Source organism: Oculina patagonica, chromosome 14 (assembly GCF_052425735.1).
Source record: "Oculina patagonica isolate OP01 chromosome 14, crgOcupat, whole genome shotgun sequence".
In the NCBI taxonomy this organism is placed as follows: domain Eukaryota; kingdom Metazoa; phylum Cnidaria; class Anthozoa; order Scleractinia; family Oculinidae; genus Oculina; species Oculina patagonica.
In genome coordinates, this window is record NC_135771.1 from 19,793,881 (window position 1) to 19,811,168 (window position 17,288).

Consider the following 17,288-nt stretch of genomic DNA (forward strand, 5'->3'; position numbering starts at 1 on the left):
CCCACCCAAAAATGACACTAAAATGTCTTTTAAAACAAAAATAAAAACCAGGGCTTATTATTATAAGAAATTTACGGATTTTTTTTTTTGAGACCAACCGTAGTTCATGATCTTTTGAGCTTACAAATCTGTCTATCAAATATACGGGACTAAAAGTTTTGTGGGAATTTACAGATTGGCGGAATTTTTTTTGCAATTCTCAGTAAGAGGATTTCTTTAGGTCTTCACGATGACTGATCAACTGTTTACAAAAAGTTTCTATATCGCCACAACGGGGAGGAAAAACGTGGCATAACAGATAGCCTTCTAAAATGGAGAAGCCTAGGATAATCTGTTTGTTTAGATGGAAACAAAGGAACAAACGAAAACAGAACTAGCTAGTTTCCTGACTTTTTTGGTTTTTCTATTTGCAGTACATTCAATGGTTTTGTTTCTATTTTAAAAATACAATAAACGTTTTTTTGGTGAATCAACGTAGTAAGCGACTATTTTGAACGGCGTGGTAATTTTTCTGGAAGGGTTTTTCGGCTTCGCTTTTTTCCGGAAATTATTTTTCGGGGCGGAGCGAGATCCCGCTGCAGGAGACGATTGTATCCCAACAGTACCCCTACTGCGTACAAAAGGTGTACTGTTTGCGCGCCACAGTACAAACAAAGCAAAGAGCGATCATGTAAAGATTGTGTATGTGTAGTGGATTACTGTAAAGTTGAACAACTTTAGCCGTCATGTAGCTTATAATGAGGATCTCTAGCCAGGTGACAAATACTATAAGTGGTATATCTCTTTGTATTTGCTGTAATTTAAGTATTTTTTCGTTGTTTTCTTTCCATTCTAGCTGCTGCGGTCACGGACTTCGCAACCACTACATTCAGTCGAGTACCTGGACCTTTCAAATCTTGGATTAGGTACGCTAGTAAAACGTATGCTTTGATTTCTCCTTATTGATGAAAGGTGATGAATTTTTCTTGATTTTATAGTGTCTCTGGAAAGACTGGAATTATGCCCAAAGCTGCAGACGGCGGTTGTTCGTGGAAATAAGATTGAATCTGTGCCCGATTTGAGATGTTGCCCGCAGTTGTGGAAAATTGACCTCGCCAACAACGTGGTAATTGTAATTAACTAATGGCTGGAGGGTCTTTAAAAGTCAAACTAAATCTTCATTTTCCATTACAGTACAGGAAAAAATGATGATTTCTCAAAGCTATGGTCCAGTTGCATGTTTTCGTTAATATAGCTTATCGAAGCTTACAACAAAACCACTTCAAGTCAACGAGATCAAATTTGTAAAATGAAAAGATCAAGCAAAGACTATATATAACCATGCTGCGCTTGTAAAATCAACGCTTTGGGTTTTTCGTCAGAAGTAGAAATACCTTAAAATACTTTCATTAACGCTTAGTTGTTTTAATTTGCTCATTGAAAATTTCGTGTTTGCTAACTACAAAATAATTTTTACGAGGTTGTGTTTCGCGTTAACAATCTTTATTCATGAGAGTTTATTGACTTTCCGTTTTGTTTGTAGTAACCGGTTTCCTCAACGAAGATAATGGGCGCATTATAATGATCTTCGTACCATGGCTCGAACTAATTGAAAATAATTGTCTTTGTTAACTCGAGCGTACGAATTTGTTGAATTGCTTGTTTGTGGTCGTCTGTGAATTGATTTTGTTGAGACGGAAATTTGTCTCGCCATTTTAAGATACGCGCGTTTGAAGTGTAAACTTAAATAAGATATATATCCGATCAGTTCATTTTCTCGTTAACTTGCAGTTTTATAAACGGCAGGGAGGTCTAGATTATTGGAGTATATTTATTACGAAGAATGTGTACAAAAAATTTATAATTTGGAGACGGGGGCAGGGGTTGGGGTTGCGCTTAATAAGACACAGCTTACAACTTACCAATTTGCAACTAAAACAAGGCGCATCTAAAGCCCTGGCCAAAAAGATGACAGTCGATGAGAGTTGACTCTCATGAGAGAGTGATGACAGTTGATGAGAGTTTTCATCAACTCTCATCAACTTGGGCCAAACGAGAGAAAACTCTCAATAACTCTCACAAGAAATTTGATTACCGGTAAGCAGATTTCTCTCATGTGCGGACATTTTTGTGAGAATTTTACCTTGTGCTTTGAGAAGAAAAATCCTCAACATGTGCAGGCGAGGTGAGCTACTTGCTCAGCCAGAAATATCAACTGACCAATAAACACACAGAATGCTCACATGATTCAACATGGCTGCTTCCGAATCAAACATGCTAAGCAATTTCCTCACTATCTGCGGTGAAATGTGTGAGGTGAATAGCTCAGCTATTTGCTCTGGTGTGCTGGCTTTAGAGTGGATGAGAGCGCATGAGAGTTTCAGGCCAAACAACAGCTAGAGTTTGAACTATCATCAACTATCATCCTCATTTAGCCTGGGTTTAAAACAGGACACGGCTTATACCAGACTAGGGTTTTGCAAAAGAAGAATCAGTGAAATATAATCGTAAAAATCTATGCTAATGGAGATCACATATCAAAACGCTCCCACGGTTCTGATTTCCTTTGTATAACTTGATGAATTATTAATAAGTTTAAGAAATAACATCCTTATCTTTTTTTTTTAAATTCTGAAGGTTAGAAGCTTGGAAGGTTTGATCTCAGTTGCGGCATTTGGAACATTGATTCTTGCCAATAATGATCTTGACTGGAATGAATTACAGAAGATAAGACATGTACACATCCTGGACCTCTGTCTCCATGGCAACCACAAGCTGGAGATGGATGCTTATTGTAAGTGTTTGATTTTGGTAATTTTAAGGGTGATATACTGTTGCTAAGGAGACTAGTGAGAAAAAGCAGATTTTAACACCAGACAAGAAATGGGATGTGCTTGTTATGGGAGATGCAAGCTTATGAGGTTTCACTTAAATAGTAAATGGTAAAGTTCAGCTACTGTAAATGATCTAATAAACGCCAGAGGAGTCTGTTTAATTTTAGGGCCAAATGGGAGGCGTTGAATAGATATGAGGCGCTAATTAGAGAGAGGCGTTTATTTCACCTTAACTGTAACAATGTCAACAAAACAAATAGGATGTGTAATTTGCTAGCGGAGTAAGAAACAACAGAGTTTGTGAGTAGGAGACTAATCTAATCTGCGCTAATGCAAAACCTAGAGATGTCGTTCATAGCTCGATAGGGTCAACCATGTTGGCATTGTTGGCCTCTTCGATGTCGGAGTCAAGCAAGAAAATTATATTACGTAATGGAGCATTTCCTTGGTTTTTGAGGTGATTCTTGGAGGGGGGGGGGGTCTATTAGACATTGGGCGTTTATAAGAGGGGGTCTAATACAAACTTTACACTTCAGGGGAGGCCTTCATTAGATACGAGCCATTTATTTGAGAGTGTGCATTTATTAGATCATTTACGGCATACAGTTTCTAACAGTCAAACTTTGCAGCACATAAGCAACCATCACCCTTTAGTGACTTGTCCTTGTAAGATAATCTTACAAGGACAAGTCACTAAAGGGGGATGGTTGCTTAATATGTGCTGCAAAGTTTGACTGCAGTGTATTGTAATTAGGATTCATGTTTGCTTGTTGTGTAACTTGATAATAAAAACTATACTAGAGGAATGAGTTGTTCCTGGTCATTAATTTGTTTTGTTTTTTGGTTAATGAGATTTATATTTATAGTATCGCTTTCCTTTGGTCACGATTTTCAACTTAAGGTCATTGCCCTGTATTGCATTGTGCATCCTTACTGCGTAAAATTTTACACATAATTAGCACGTGCACATTAACAAAATGGCAGCCTTTTTCTATGCGGCTTTGTCCGCGAGAGAAGTAAATTGTCGCTTTCTCGTAAACGAGTATGGTGACCTATCAATTTTTTCTCATAAATTATTTTGGGTGTAGCGATCAAATTCTTTCTGTAAAATGAAAACAGATTATAAATTCCTATATTTGAAAAATAAATTATCGCTAAAAATGTGTACTTTGCCAGTACTCGCAGAGGAATTATACAGGAATTATATGGAATAAACAAGGTCTTCCTGCTCCTAAATGAATATGGTGACCCCCTTTTTTATTTCAAAATTTAAGTTCCCTTAAAGTAATTAACCAGTAGGCAAAGTTTGGTTAAAAATCTATGTTCAGTTCTATAATTTCAGGGTAATGACCTTAAGACATGATCATAATCAGGTAATTCAAGATCTGCCCCAGCTGCGAGACTAGATTTGCATCTTGTAAGAAGCATTGAATTAAGCAACAATTTTGCGATAATCTGGAAGCAAATTCTTGTAAGAAAATATTTTATTTTTACATTCTCTTGTAGTTTAGTTTCATTACTTGAGTTGTCAACACATTTGTGTTTCAAAGACCAATTACCAAATTATTCTCAAAATATATATATATAAATAGATGTGTAAGCAACAGATAAAGTAACCTCTTTTTGTTTCTGGTTATTTCAGATAGAATGCATGTTATTGACAGCCTTCCTTTAGTTTGGATGCTGGATGGACGTATTATTACCTGTAAGTTTTTTCTTTTTTGCAAAATCACAAATTTAAGCTACCTGATGATTTTCCTGTTCCAGGTTTTCATTGCGTTGGAAAGTAGCACAAAGAATATCAAGTGAAAAAATAAAATAGGCTGAGGAATTTGTTGAGAAAGGGTGAAAGTGTGCCTATAGGTGATAATTTTTTTAACAAAAACTTATTCCACCTACTTTTGACTGTTTACAGTGACTCTGCTTGACTTGTAGCGGAGCTCCACAGCGGCCCAAGGGCTGCAGAACGGAGCCCCATACCCATGGGAAATCCACAGAAATAGGAAAACCATGAACTTGAGTTTTCATGGTCATTACGGCTAGCGGCACGGCTCATGGGCGCGTTCGTCCGAAATAGATTAACCTTAACCTCTTTTATACTGGACATCCACGTTATGATTAATTGACAGCTGTCAATACAAGGTCTCCGCTGACCAGTATCACCTGACCATATCGCGGGCTCATGCAGGTGTATAACTTGTCGTGGTAACATGTTTTTATAAAGATGACCGCTGACTGGAAAATGGTTTTATATTGGATCACCGGCTCAAGACCTACTTTTTATGTCTATGGTCTGTGAATTCAGACTTTTTAATAAAGGGCAAAGTAAATTTTCGGGGAGCTACACTTTTAGTCTTGGCTAAATCTATCAAATACTTTTTATTTATTTATTTATTTTTATAATGACATGTTTAAATCTATTAAATACAGTTTGTGGTATTTGCTACATATTTTGCCATTGATTCTATTTCACAATTTTCTTTATTATTAGTAGGAGTAAATTAAATCAAATAGAGCCTGGTCAAGCAAGCTAATGCAGAAGTGTAGAACTCTTGTAATCTCCTCCAGTGTAGCAGCTGCTAAATTGTTTTGGGGGCTAGGGGCATTGTTCCTGTTTTTTTTTTTTCTCGAAGGGTGGTAAATCACTCATGTGTGACCTTGTTAAAGCTGCTACCTGACCCAGCAATTGAGGCCATAAGTCTGCATGGTTTTCTGTCAGGCTTTTGCCTTGTGGAGTTGATGTAATGCGACTTTTCTTCTTATTTTTTTTGACAGCTGCTGAGCGTGCCCAAGTGGAACAGTTTTTTAAAGATTCTGCATTGTCTGATAGACCTGTGGTATGTGATGTACGAACATATCAAAACTAATTTTTTTTGTTCACATAATTTATCTTAGGCATTTTAGCAGGCACAGTATTCTTGGTTAATGTATTGAACACGAAATCATGCCATAATTCCTTTCATCTCTAAGAGTGGAACAGACATTTCTTTACTTTTCACCTTTGTTATTTTATATATTATAAATATAAACTAAATATGCTAATTTTTTATTTTGTTTGGTATTGTTCACAGAGACACAAACTGCCCAAGAACCAGTTTGTTCCATCATCATTGAAAAATATTTCTGTGACTGGTGTTTTTGGACAAAAGGTGAAAACAAAGCTAGGGACAATTTTTAGCATAATCAGACCTGAGCATTTAAGCAGTTAAATGCAGTTAAACAGAGTTAACAATAAAGGGTGCTACTGTTGCCTTGGCAGTAAGGGATGTTTCGATATATACATGCACTGGCCAGGATTCCATGTGTCCTTGGATTGCCATTACAATAATAGAGTTTACAGTGACCATTGTTTTGTATGAGAGCACCTTTTCAAGGTGGAAGCCCAGTGGATGTCTCAGGCACCCAAGGTCCATTCAGCGATGCAGTTGTTAACATTGCCTCTCTGTTTTGTTTTCCTTAGAGGGAACACTTGATGCGAAGATTTCCTTTGAAGGAAAAACTTAATGTTGGTAAGTAAGAAACACTAATAAAAAATTTAAATTTTTGAATAAATAAACAGTTGACTGGCAGTCATTAATGCATCCTTCATGATTGAAAGCAGGATCCTTGGCTCCCCAAACCTGGGGAGGCACATGAACCCAGACATCAGAAAAATTAATCAGAGTACCCTTTAGTCTGCTTTAGTTGTTTGCATGCTTAAGAAAGAGAAGTGTTCAGTAAGAGAGGGTTTACTGAAATTAATTCCTTGATTGATTATTCTGTATTTTGTCTGTTCTCTAATCAAGATCTGGATAAGCGACGACTCCTGTACCTTGCCTACTGTCTTCAGCAGGAAGTCAACCTCTACATGAAAAACACCATGAAGTAAGTTAAAAAGCTATTACTATGTTGAAGCCTCTGAACTAAGGTCAAGTCCATTCCAGTGATTGTGGTAATCTTCAACATTCTTGCAAAGATCCTAAGGTTTTGAAGGATCCTTGGTGGATATCTTTGGCATAGCAGGGGTATTTTGCAGAATGCCAATCCACTGTCAAATGCGGAATATAGTATTTTGGGTTTGAAGGGAATTAAACACTGATCAACAGTTTTTATTCATAAGCACTCTTCAAGGGTTAAGCATGATTCAATAGATCAATTTTTGTTGATTCTCATTCTATGTTCAGGTCATGCATTCAATGTTTTGCGACATACAGTTTGTACCCCAGCCATTTTGCAAAGACAGTCCTGTCCGATAGTCTATGGCTAGCAGATTTTATCCATTACTTGCATTGCGCGATGGCCAAGTAACATTTGAAACTTTTTAGTTGGCAAAGTAAGTATTTAAGGCTAGTGAAAAAGGCCTTCAGGCTAGCACTCAGTGGCTTCAACTTGTCCAAAGGGTAATGTGACGAAACCCTTTTCCTTTCCACCCTGAGGTTATTAGACGTCATGAGAGATCTTTACAATAAAATGAATGCTCTAATTTTAGAGGTAAAGTGAAGCCATCACTGCTGATAGAAAACCTGATAAACTACAGAAATGAAGACAAAGAAAGGTGTAACATGCTGCTGCTTATGTTAGTGGTGAGTCGACTATTCCCAAAATTTGTCAACTACTCAACTTTAGTTTCACTAATGACACCTCTCCCTTTCCATATTCAGTTAATCCCTTTCTGTGAGAGATGTTCGAGATTTAAGGGGGGTACTTCTTAACTCGAGATCCTGAGAAAGTATTTTGTGGCATTTTGGAGCATATTGTAATTCTAAATGGTGAATTTTATTAGGGGACACAGGTTTGAAAACGTAATCATTGTGTATGAGCAATTCTGTGCCAGTTCCAAACCATGTGTTTGAATTTACAATTGTGCAGTCAGTGCTTTCAACAAGCACCAATGGCCCACAAAAACTTGGTGACTTTGCTCTACTTTACTCAGAGAAGTCGGCTACTCCCTCCCCAGTTAATTAAAGTTATTAAAGAAAGATTCTTTCAAACAGTTACTCCACTCAAACCAGCTGTCTACTGCAAATTTTAAATATCCATACCCACCCCAAGGAAGGTTACTGGAAATTCTGTGCAAGAGGGGGATTTCAAAAGCCAAAGATTTTTAAGGAAAGTGTGGAGCTTAACTGGAATTTCTAGAGTAGTGGGATGGGGTGGAGGCTCAAATCTAAACACCTTCCATAGGAGGAGTTGGAAATTCCCAAGAACAACACATTTATCAACCAAGAAACAACCAATCAGACTCTGCATTGTATATCTGTTTAACTGTGTCACCAGTACAAAATTTTTCAAGTCATTTCTCAGACTTTTGTCTTATATCTACGTCTTACTAATTAAACATATCTCTCAGGTGTATTACACCTGAGAGATATGTTTTAATTATTCAGATTAGTGCTATTTGATATCAAGTGTAATAACATTTCAACACTTGATTTAGGCATCATTGGAATTTGCCATTCCTTCATTACTGGTTCAGCAAACTCTTGATATTGCAAGACTTCGAAAAATAAGGTAAGTGTTAAACAAGCAATTTATTTATTTATATCAGTTTTTGGTATTCTGTAAGTATTGATCACTGTTTAATTGTTTTCAGAAATGTAGATACTATGGATCTGTTCATGCTACCCCGGGACATCAGATGTCGTGTGATTTCCTTGCTTCTTGGTGCAGTGAAGATAGAACGCGATCAGCATATTGTGAGTGATGCAGTGTACTACTAACTTAGTCCTCTTTATACCATGAGGCCAGTTGGCTTGTAACCTGATCCCTTGGTCTGTAAAAGACTTCACAAAGGTCCATTCCAGCATTTTGGCCTGGGTGGAGGTACTCCCTTATGTTCTGCTAAAGGTTTGGTTGGTTGGTGCTAAAGCGTTGGTTTTTGAGCAGTTTTGGTCTAAATAGGGTACGGTTTTGCACTCTGGTTAGGAATTAGTTATGATTCTAAGACAAAACTAGTTTATGAATGTCACTTCTCATCTTTCTGAGAAAAATGATTTAATAACATTGGGAATTTGAGCCCTTCGTAAATGTTAATGCAAACTGAAGCAGTTCCTGGGTAGGGTCTGGTCTAAGATAGGAATTATCAATTTTTGGGTCAGGTCTCATAGAGGGTAGGGAAAATCACATATTTTGGTCTAATTGAGTGCTTTACCAGTACTCATTTATACTCCTTGGGCATTATGAAAGTTAATTGTCTTACCGGAAATCTAATGCACTAACCACAAAAACCCACACCTCCCACAAAACAGACTTTAACCTAGGGTATAAGAAACCCTCACTTGAGGTAACAAAATTTGTAGTTTTCACCCATATACGACTCTAAGAGAAAGTGCATGTCCCATCATAAGCAGTGAAAGATATTTGAACTGGAGATTTAAATTGAACTGTGATGGCAGTATAACATCTTGTTTGATCTGTGTTGTTAGGACGGTGGCCTGTACAACAGATTATACTTGTGTCTTTATGATCTTGTGGCTGATCTGGTGAGACTTGCCAATGGTGACAGCATATCCAGGTAAGCATTCTGTCTAAGATTTTTCTTCTTTGTTGGTAGATCTTAATTATTGATGATTTGTATCCTTCAATTTGTAGATACCAAGCAACAAGGAAACGGTTGGATTCAAGGTTTGTTGTGAATGAAAAGTGATTCCTTTTGTTGTTGTTGTAAAATAAATGATTGCCAGCTGTCTTTCTCATTAGCATCCAACCATCAATGACAGCAACACAAGGAGGGACTATTAAGTATCAAGGATGCCTACTTGTCTTGGTCTATATCACGATCTCTTAAAATAGCCTGCATTATACAAATATCTCTCTTTACACACTTAATTATTCCCCTGCTTAAAAGACTTCTGAGATTTGACCCTAAAAATTCCATACTGATGAGGTAGCTAAATGTTACAAAATTCCATGTAGTATCTCTGATTGGTTGTTTCTTGAGCACAGAAATTCAATATTGAGCAACAGTCAGTCAGGGACACTAGGTTCTCCAGAAAGTGGATTGGCTCCTGTAGACATTCATTTTCAGTGATCCTTATGATTTTTTTATTTGTGATGTATCAGGAAGGCTGGCTACAGATGTTTGTTGGCATCAGAAGTGGTTCAGCTTCTCTGTATTGTTCCTGTTTTCTTTGACTTTATTGGAAAAGATCCAGGTAAATACACATTTAACTATTGTTTTTAGTATTCTGATCCTCACAATGACTAAGTTACTGTGTCTTTGTGTATAGTACATTCAATAAAATTGCGTTATTTACGTCTATATTATATAATGGTTATTGATGTCAAAAAATGGAATAATTGTATAGCAAAACTTCTTGATAATTTTCCAGGTGTTTTGGACCTCATAATTATAGCTACTAAAGATTCTACTATTGGTGAGAAGATCAAAGCACTAAGCTGGAAAGTCCAGTCTGAAGGGGTAAGAGCACTTACTTTGTACTCGATATACTTACAGTTATAACAGAGCTGTAATGAATTGCATTGTAGATTACAGTAAACACCCACGTGTAAGAACCTAGTGGTTTAAGAACCTGCTGGCAGAAATTTGCCATTTTAATACCCAAAAATATAAGAACCTGTTTAGCCAAGCAAATTTCAGCAGGTTCTTATATGCTGGTTATAGAAAATTTTTATGAACATTTTTAACAGAACATCCCAAACTGTATTTACAAATAAAGAAAAGACAGATTCACATAGACTGTAATTGTCTTCTTTGGACCTTGCATGAGGCTTGAAGCAATACAGTTATAAATAAATGCTGCATAATGAAGGACCAAACTTATTTTTTTTCTTCTCGTACAATCAAAAACTATGGCTCCTCCTTAGAAATTAAGAACCTTATTAAGAACCTACTTAGCCTAAATTACCAATAACTACCCCCAAATACAAGAACCTATTTTGCCAAACTTAGAAAATTGTAGGTTCTTACACGCGGGTGTTTACTGTAGTGCACTGGCTTTGGTGGTGTTCAAATGGTTATATCATTGGTTTCAAGTCTGCCCAGGGTCCTTGTGTTGTGTTTTTGGGCACAGTTCTTGCCTTATGGTACCTCTCTCCACCCAGGAGTATAAAAGGGTACAGCAAATTGATAGGCAACCAGGAAATATGCTGGGAGGTAATGGACTGAGATCACTTTACTGGTGGAGTACCAACGGTCCTAAGTTTTTCATGCAACAAAATGTTTGAAAATTATTACATAGACTTAAGTAGTAAAGGGGAAGCATAGCAGAAGCAGGCATAAGGTGATCTGGTGCAGAACATTGGTGGATGGTGATGGTGGAGCACATCCTTACGCTCGAAATGGCAAGACGGCAGGCAGAAAATGGCCAGCAGTGGAGAGCCCTTATAGAAGCTCTTTGTGCCACCAGGCACTCTGGTTCCCTTAGAAGAGTTTATAGAAATAGTCAAGCCTTCTTAAGCCTAGTGGCTTGTAAACTTCAGTGCCTTACTTCAGTTTCTGTACCATGAAGCGGCTAGGAGTATTGCTACTCCCCCTGCAATGTGATGCTAGTCCATTGCAGGTAACTCTTCAGCATTCTGTCAGGTTACCTTAACAATCTGCCAGTGGAGAGAGGCTCTGTTGGGGTAAAGTGTCTTACCCACAAAGGTAGAATGCAACACAATGACCCTAGCCAGTGCTCAAACCTGGATGACTCCATCTTAACGCCAATACAGTAACCATAAGCCACCTCACGTCACATTAGAAAATAATGTAATGGTGATGGTAGTCAAAAAGGTTAGAGCAAGAGAAATGCAATGGTGGTAAGGCCTTTAACTTTTAACTGATGCATTTTGAATCCATCCTTTTATCTGAAACAGGGAGGAAAGAACAAGGTGTCCAGAGAAATTTCTGAATATCTTCTTCAATGTGTAAAAGATGCCAATCCAACATCATCTGGTAAATACAATTTTGAAAATAAATTAATACGTTAAGGATGCAGCCCTAGGGTTCCATTGATCGAGTCCTTTAGATAAAAAATACTGCAAGTTGATTTGTGTAGAGTCTGATGAGTTGTTAGTTGGTCTTGAAAAAGCTAACTACCGGTAGACCCACACACATCAACAATCATTTAGCGCATACAATCCAGCACACTGATTCGCCAAAACATTTTCACAACTTTCCAGCAAACTTATTTTCCTTAATTACGATGGAATCCGATATAACCACTATATGCTAAGTTCCTTTCCCCCGGGTGGGGGATAGGACTGGACATTAATGTTCTCCGTCGGTCCCTATTCTGCGGCCCACGATGTTGTCCCAGCTAGAATGGAATGGAATTGACGAACAACAAAAGAGGAGATCAGACATAGGTGGCACCACTATATACCACTATCAAAATTGCTTTCTGTTTCCTTAGCACATTGTTCATTATTTTTCATGTTAGGAAAAAGGGGCAAAGAAGATGAAAAACTCACAGAAAACCAGCTGCAAAATAATATTTTAGAACCCAGCTATGTCATAACTGTAAGTAACTAATTAGATCTTTCTTCTACCAATAATATCACTTAGTATATCGAAAGATCTTCTTTACTGGAAATATATTGATTAGGGCTGATAAATTATAAAACATGCCTTCTTAATTTTTAGTCAAATTTCACAGATCTCCCATCTGCATTTTCTTAAACAAATTATGCTTTCTCCAAAAGTCTCAATTTCTTTTGCAAGGCCAAGGAAGTTCAGTGCTCATAGAAATTCATTGTCTTGAATTTCCATAAGCCAGCCCTTCAGGGAGACAGCAACCTGGCCAACGAACATATTGCATTCCAGAAGTTTACAAATCCCTCATGTAATCTTGCCCTGCGGTCGATCATTTTCTTTTGCTGGAGTAGCACGCGCAGAATTGTGAACCGTTAAAAAAGCCATTGTTCAGTTGGTTTTTAAAAAACCCATTTAAGGGCATGCTTGCTTGGTCGAAAGGTACATTATTTTAACATTTATACAAGTTAGTGTCAAGCACAAATTTTACATTCTTAGTACGGAACCCAGCCGTTTTGTTGAACCCTGTGTTTTGCTATTGTTTTAGTCTAAACGGCTGGTGAAAACAGCAAGCCCAGAGAGACCAAAGTCCTGTGTAGAATCAGTCTGGTCGAAACTACAAAGGTTTGTTGCCTGTTTTTATTTAATTCATAAGCATTTCATCCCTAGTTGTGTTGTGTTCTCAGGCAGTCCACTTTACTCGAGTGCCTGTTTCCAGGCAGACCACTCTGTTGTTCAAGGTAAAGTCTGTGTTTGAGCCTATAAATCACAGTTTCCATAGCGTGGAGCAACTATATAGGAGTATTTCTTTTAGTCCATCTCAGGGTTAAAGATGAATTCCAGTCCGTACTGCGCAATCTCGGCTGCAATGTTTATGCGAGCCTTACACAAACAAATGTTTACAAGCAAAACTAAACTTACCTTTTTCTTCATTATTAATTTCTTTATTATTAGAAGAACCTTGACGCTATTTCAAACCGATGTTGCAGCTCATCGGAAATTCTTGAACGAAACAAACTGTAATGGCGGACTAAAAAACTTTATGTATGCTGTCACCGAGGTGTAACGTTTCAACGAATTCAAAACAAAAACGAGTCTGCGCAGTACGGACTGGAAATCAGCTTTAACCCTCGGCATTAAATTCACCAGTACCTATTTATATACCTGGGTGAAGAGAGGCACTATGAGAGTAAAATGTCTTGCCCAAAAACACAACGTGGTGCCCCAGCCAGGGCTTGAACCTGGACCACTCAATCTGGAGTCCAACAGGCTAATTATTTAAGGCCACTCAGGGGCGGATCCAGGATTTCAAAAGGGGGGGTGGATGGCAGACCATATTTATTGAGGGGTGGTAGAGAAAACGCCCTGACTAAAAAAATAGGAAACAATTTTACTTGTACTTGTTTACGCCGTTTTTTTTTAATTTCCAAATACAGTCCAGATGGCGTAACAACAACCAGACATGAGCGAGAGCTAATTTTTCTTTCTTTCTTTATTTTCTATTTCAAATAAAGTGACATTTCGAATTTTTTTTACTGAAAAATGGGGGGTGGATATTCACCCTATCCACCCCCCTGTATCCGCCCCTGCCACTGCACCTCCCACTCTGTCGTTGAAAGGGTGGATAAATGCATCACAAAATTCACCATCCAACATTTGGATAATAATTATTAATATATACACACTCAGTGATCTTGGTGTTTCAAGCAATCTGATTGGTTCGCTATCTCGGGCTAATGAGCATTATTCACTCCGTAGGGAGTGAATAATGCTTGATCCAAACTGAAACAAAATGGCCGGGGTAAACCTGCGTTTCGCCGGCGTTTCTGAAACGCAAATACTAAGAATACAAGAAGATGCTGAACCAGAAAAGACAAAAAAGGCTAAGAAATTTGGCCTGATGGTTTTCAAAGTAAAAGACGACTACATATTTCGCAATTTGCAGCACAATGTCCACACAACTCGAGTACTAAAACGATAAACAATTGCTTACCGTCAAGTCGCGCTCTTCGCCCAGCATCAGCAGAAATGAATACCGCAGATTTATCGGCAGCAACATCAAGTGTTATTCAACCAAGATCCTCCACAAAAATTCAGGAAAACGTCTTTGTGCAAGAAAACATCCAGTTCTCACCACAGTTCTGAACACATTCAGTATAATCCAAACTTTCAGGTGGATCCTTCGCCAACTGCTCTTTCAATTTTCAATTCAAGTGAACTTCAAAAGCTTTGATTCAACGGTCAAAATGTTTTGCAAGTAGGTTTTTGATTCAGATTGCAGGTTTGAGTGGTGTTAAAGGACCATTTTGCTAGATTGTGACGAGGATTTTATCGAAGATTAACTAGATTTGCCATGTTTGAAGATTCTGTAAACTGTTTCGCGCATGTCGGTTAGTGCCGCTTGTATGTACGTTTTCCACGCATGAATTGAGAGGTCAATTAAATCGACTTTAAATGGTTTCCTTCTGAAAACTTTGAGATCGCTTGTTGTTGAGATCACTTCGTGTGTATATACTAAAACAATTATTCTTTGAAATCGAGGTGAATAGCGGCAGAATATTCACCTCGATTTCAAAGAATAATTGTTAATTATTGTTGACAGTAGTTGCTGTGCTATCCAGTGGCAGAGCTGTGCTCTAGCAGAGCCTGGGTGACACAGGTGACTTACTGTTGTCTTTGGGCGACTTGTATAACTTTGCTATCATGAAAGCTTTTTTAAAAGAGCTGAGAAAAGCCAAGATTTCTTGCCTTCAGGCACCGTACAATTATGCTAAGAGCACAGCTTTGAGTAGGTGTTCAGTGGATAGCACTATCTACACTAATTGAACTACTAAACCCAGGGCCGGGTTGTTCAAAAGACGATTAATGCTAACCCAGGATTAAAAGATGATCAAGATTTTAATTTCTCTTGTTTTAAAGGGTTTCCCCAAAGCTAATATTTTGTTAAGTTTGAGATTGGTCCGTGTCAAAACTGTGGGACAGAAAATATTAACAGAAAACCTCAACAAAATTATATAAAATTGAAATCAAATTTCACGCTAATCCTGGATTACCTTAATCATGCTTTGAACAACCGGGCCCAGATGTGTAAATATTTCATGATGAGGGGTCAGGTCGGCAAATATATGGTGGCTTTTAAGTAGTATATTTGCATCACAATGCCTTGGAAATGACATTAAAAGAAGTGTTTGAAAATCCACGAGGGCCTGGAACAGGCTACAATAAGTTAATAAAGATTAGAGTTTACATCACAGGCACAGCAGAATTGTGGGGGTAGGGGAGTCCCCCACTTTTGGAAAAAATGTGACCAATACAACAGTTTTGGTTTAATGGATATGTAATTTTAATGTTATTTGACCATCTTTTCAGTATTCCCTCTCCTGTTTAGATGTTATATTGATTGCAACTGTCAGGTCCCTTCCAACTTAAAAATACACTTTAACCATCCCTCCAGCACCAGTATTTATCACAAACCTAAGCATGCAGTGACAAAAGACTGTATCTTAATGATAAGTGTGTCTGATCTGTTTTTAAGGTACGACATACCTAGTGATGCGAGAAACAAGGCTGCTAGAGCTTTGTCTGCCCTGGGCGTAAGATCAAGACAAAGTGCTGGTCTGAGAGGAAGAACAAGAACCAAGTCATTTGGAAAAAAGCCTGGTGAAAAATCACTTCATATCTGTACACTAGAACCTCATTTGCCATATTATTTATCATTATTTTAATTTGAAATATATATAATTATAAATTTTAAGTTTACAGTCGAACCTCTCCTTATGGACACCTCTGTAATAGAGAGACCTCTACATTATGGACAATTCACTTGGTCCAAAAAAGACAAAAATTAATACAAACACCTCTATAATATGGACGTTCTTCCATGTCCCTTTTTTGTCCATATTAGAGAGGTTCAACTGTATAACATAAGTATATGCTGGCTACAAAGTGACATGATTTAACTAGTGTTTTCAGCCCTTACAGTTATGGTGGGTCGAATGTTGTTACAGCAAGAAGCCCAAAGTGTGACGACATTCTTTCATGCAACTTTAATCCAGTCTGAAGTCCACTGGAAGGTGTCCTTGGCTTCTAAGTGGAATAATTGTTTAATTAAAACACCCAAATAACTACAATATTTGAGCTCCCTGACCGGTTCTCGCTGATGTGTGCACCTACCATATTTGTGGTCAGTGATATAAGAGCTCATGTACTATGGCCCCTGTAAACCAATCAAAACTCAGGAGTTGCAATAATAACCATGGCTTTATTTGTCTAACAGAATTTTGTTTTCTTTTCCGCTATTTTCTTCCCTGTCCATTCCTTTCCTATAGAACTTGGTGACAGAGTAGAAGTTGGCCATCAGGTATGAACAGCCTATTAGTCATGAAAAAATTATTACAAGTAACATTTCTCTTAGTTCCTTGCCCCCTGGTGGGGGATAGGGCCGGACATTAATGCTCGCCATCTGTCCCTATTTTTGGCCACAGCTGCTGCTGCAGCCCACGATGTTAGTCCCAGCTCAGCGCGTTCCTTCTCTACCGTTCTCCGCCATGTTTCCCTTGGCCGTCCTCTGCTTCTTTTCCCGCTTGGTGCCCAGGATAATTCCACGCGTGGGTTTCGGTTTGGTGCCATACGCAGAACATGACCTAGCCACTTCCATTGCCTTCGTCGTACTTGTAAACTGATCTTTTCGATTCCTGCTCTTCTCCGAATTTCATCATTAGACACATGCATGGGCCAATGGACTTTCAAGATTCTCCTTAGAGATTTGTGAAGGAAGGTGTCAAGCCTTTTTTCATCCGCTTTTGTCATTCTCCAAGTCTCGCATCCATATAACAGGACAGAAATGATGTTTGACTTGAAGATCCTCATCTTAGTTTCTCGGCGGAATTCACCTGTTCTCCACACCTTTGAAAGTCGATGAAAAACACTTCTAGCTTTACCTAACCTACTCCGAATGTCCTGTTCGGCACCACCCAAGTTGTTAACATTAATTTAAAACAATTAAAAGTTTAACATAC

General features: G+C 38.1%; 1 protein-coding gene across 1 annotated transcript in view; it reads left to right on the top strand.

Moving 5' to 3' along the window:
• The first annotated feature begins 633 nt into the window (after positions 1–633).
• LOC144637593 (uncharacterized) overlaps positions 634–17,288 on the top strand; it is a 28,866-nt gene continuing 12,211 nt past the window's right edge. Inside the window, exons 1-21 of the mRNA XM_078496657.1 lie at positions 634–755; positions 836–905; positions 978–1,105; positions 2,617–2,773; positions 4,456–4,518; positions 5,589–5,650; positions 5,885–5,962; positions 6,274–6,322; positions 6,599–6,677; positions 7,282–7,375; positions 8,230–8,303; positions 8,386–8,488; positions 9,218–9,306; positions 9,384–9,416; positions 9,855–9,946; positions 10,124–10,212; positions 11,613–11,691; positions 12,179–12,258; positions 12,818–12,894; positions 15,806–15,930; positions 16,599–16,630. Coding sequence (XP_078352783.1) covers positions 738–755; positions 836–905; positions 978–1,105; positions 2,617–2,773; positions 4,456–4,518; positions 5,589–5,650; positions 5,885–5,962; positions 6,274–6,322; positions 6,599–6,677; positions 7,282–7,375; positions 8,230–8,303; positions 8,386–8,488; positions 9,218–9,306; positions 9,384–9,416; positions 9,855–9,946; positions 10,124–10,212; positions 11,613–11,691; positions 12,179–12,258; positions 12,818–12,894; positions 15,806–15,930; positions 16,599–16,630 — 1,671 coding nt within the window. The 5' untranslated portion in view covers positions 634–737. The remainder of the gene's footprint in view (positions 756–835; positions 906–977; positions 1,106–2,616; positions 2,774–4,455; positions 4,519–5,588; positions 5,651–5,884; positions 5,963–6,273; positions 6,323–6,598; positions 6,678–7,281; positions 7,376–8,229; positions 8,304–8,385; positions 8,489–9,217; positions 9,307–9,383; positions 9,417–9,854; positions 9,947–10,123; positions 10,213–11,612; positions 11,692–12,178; positions 12,259–12,817; positions 12,895–15,805; positions 15,931–16,598; positions 16,631–17,288) is intronic.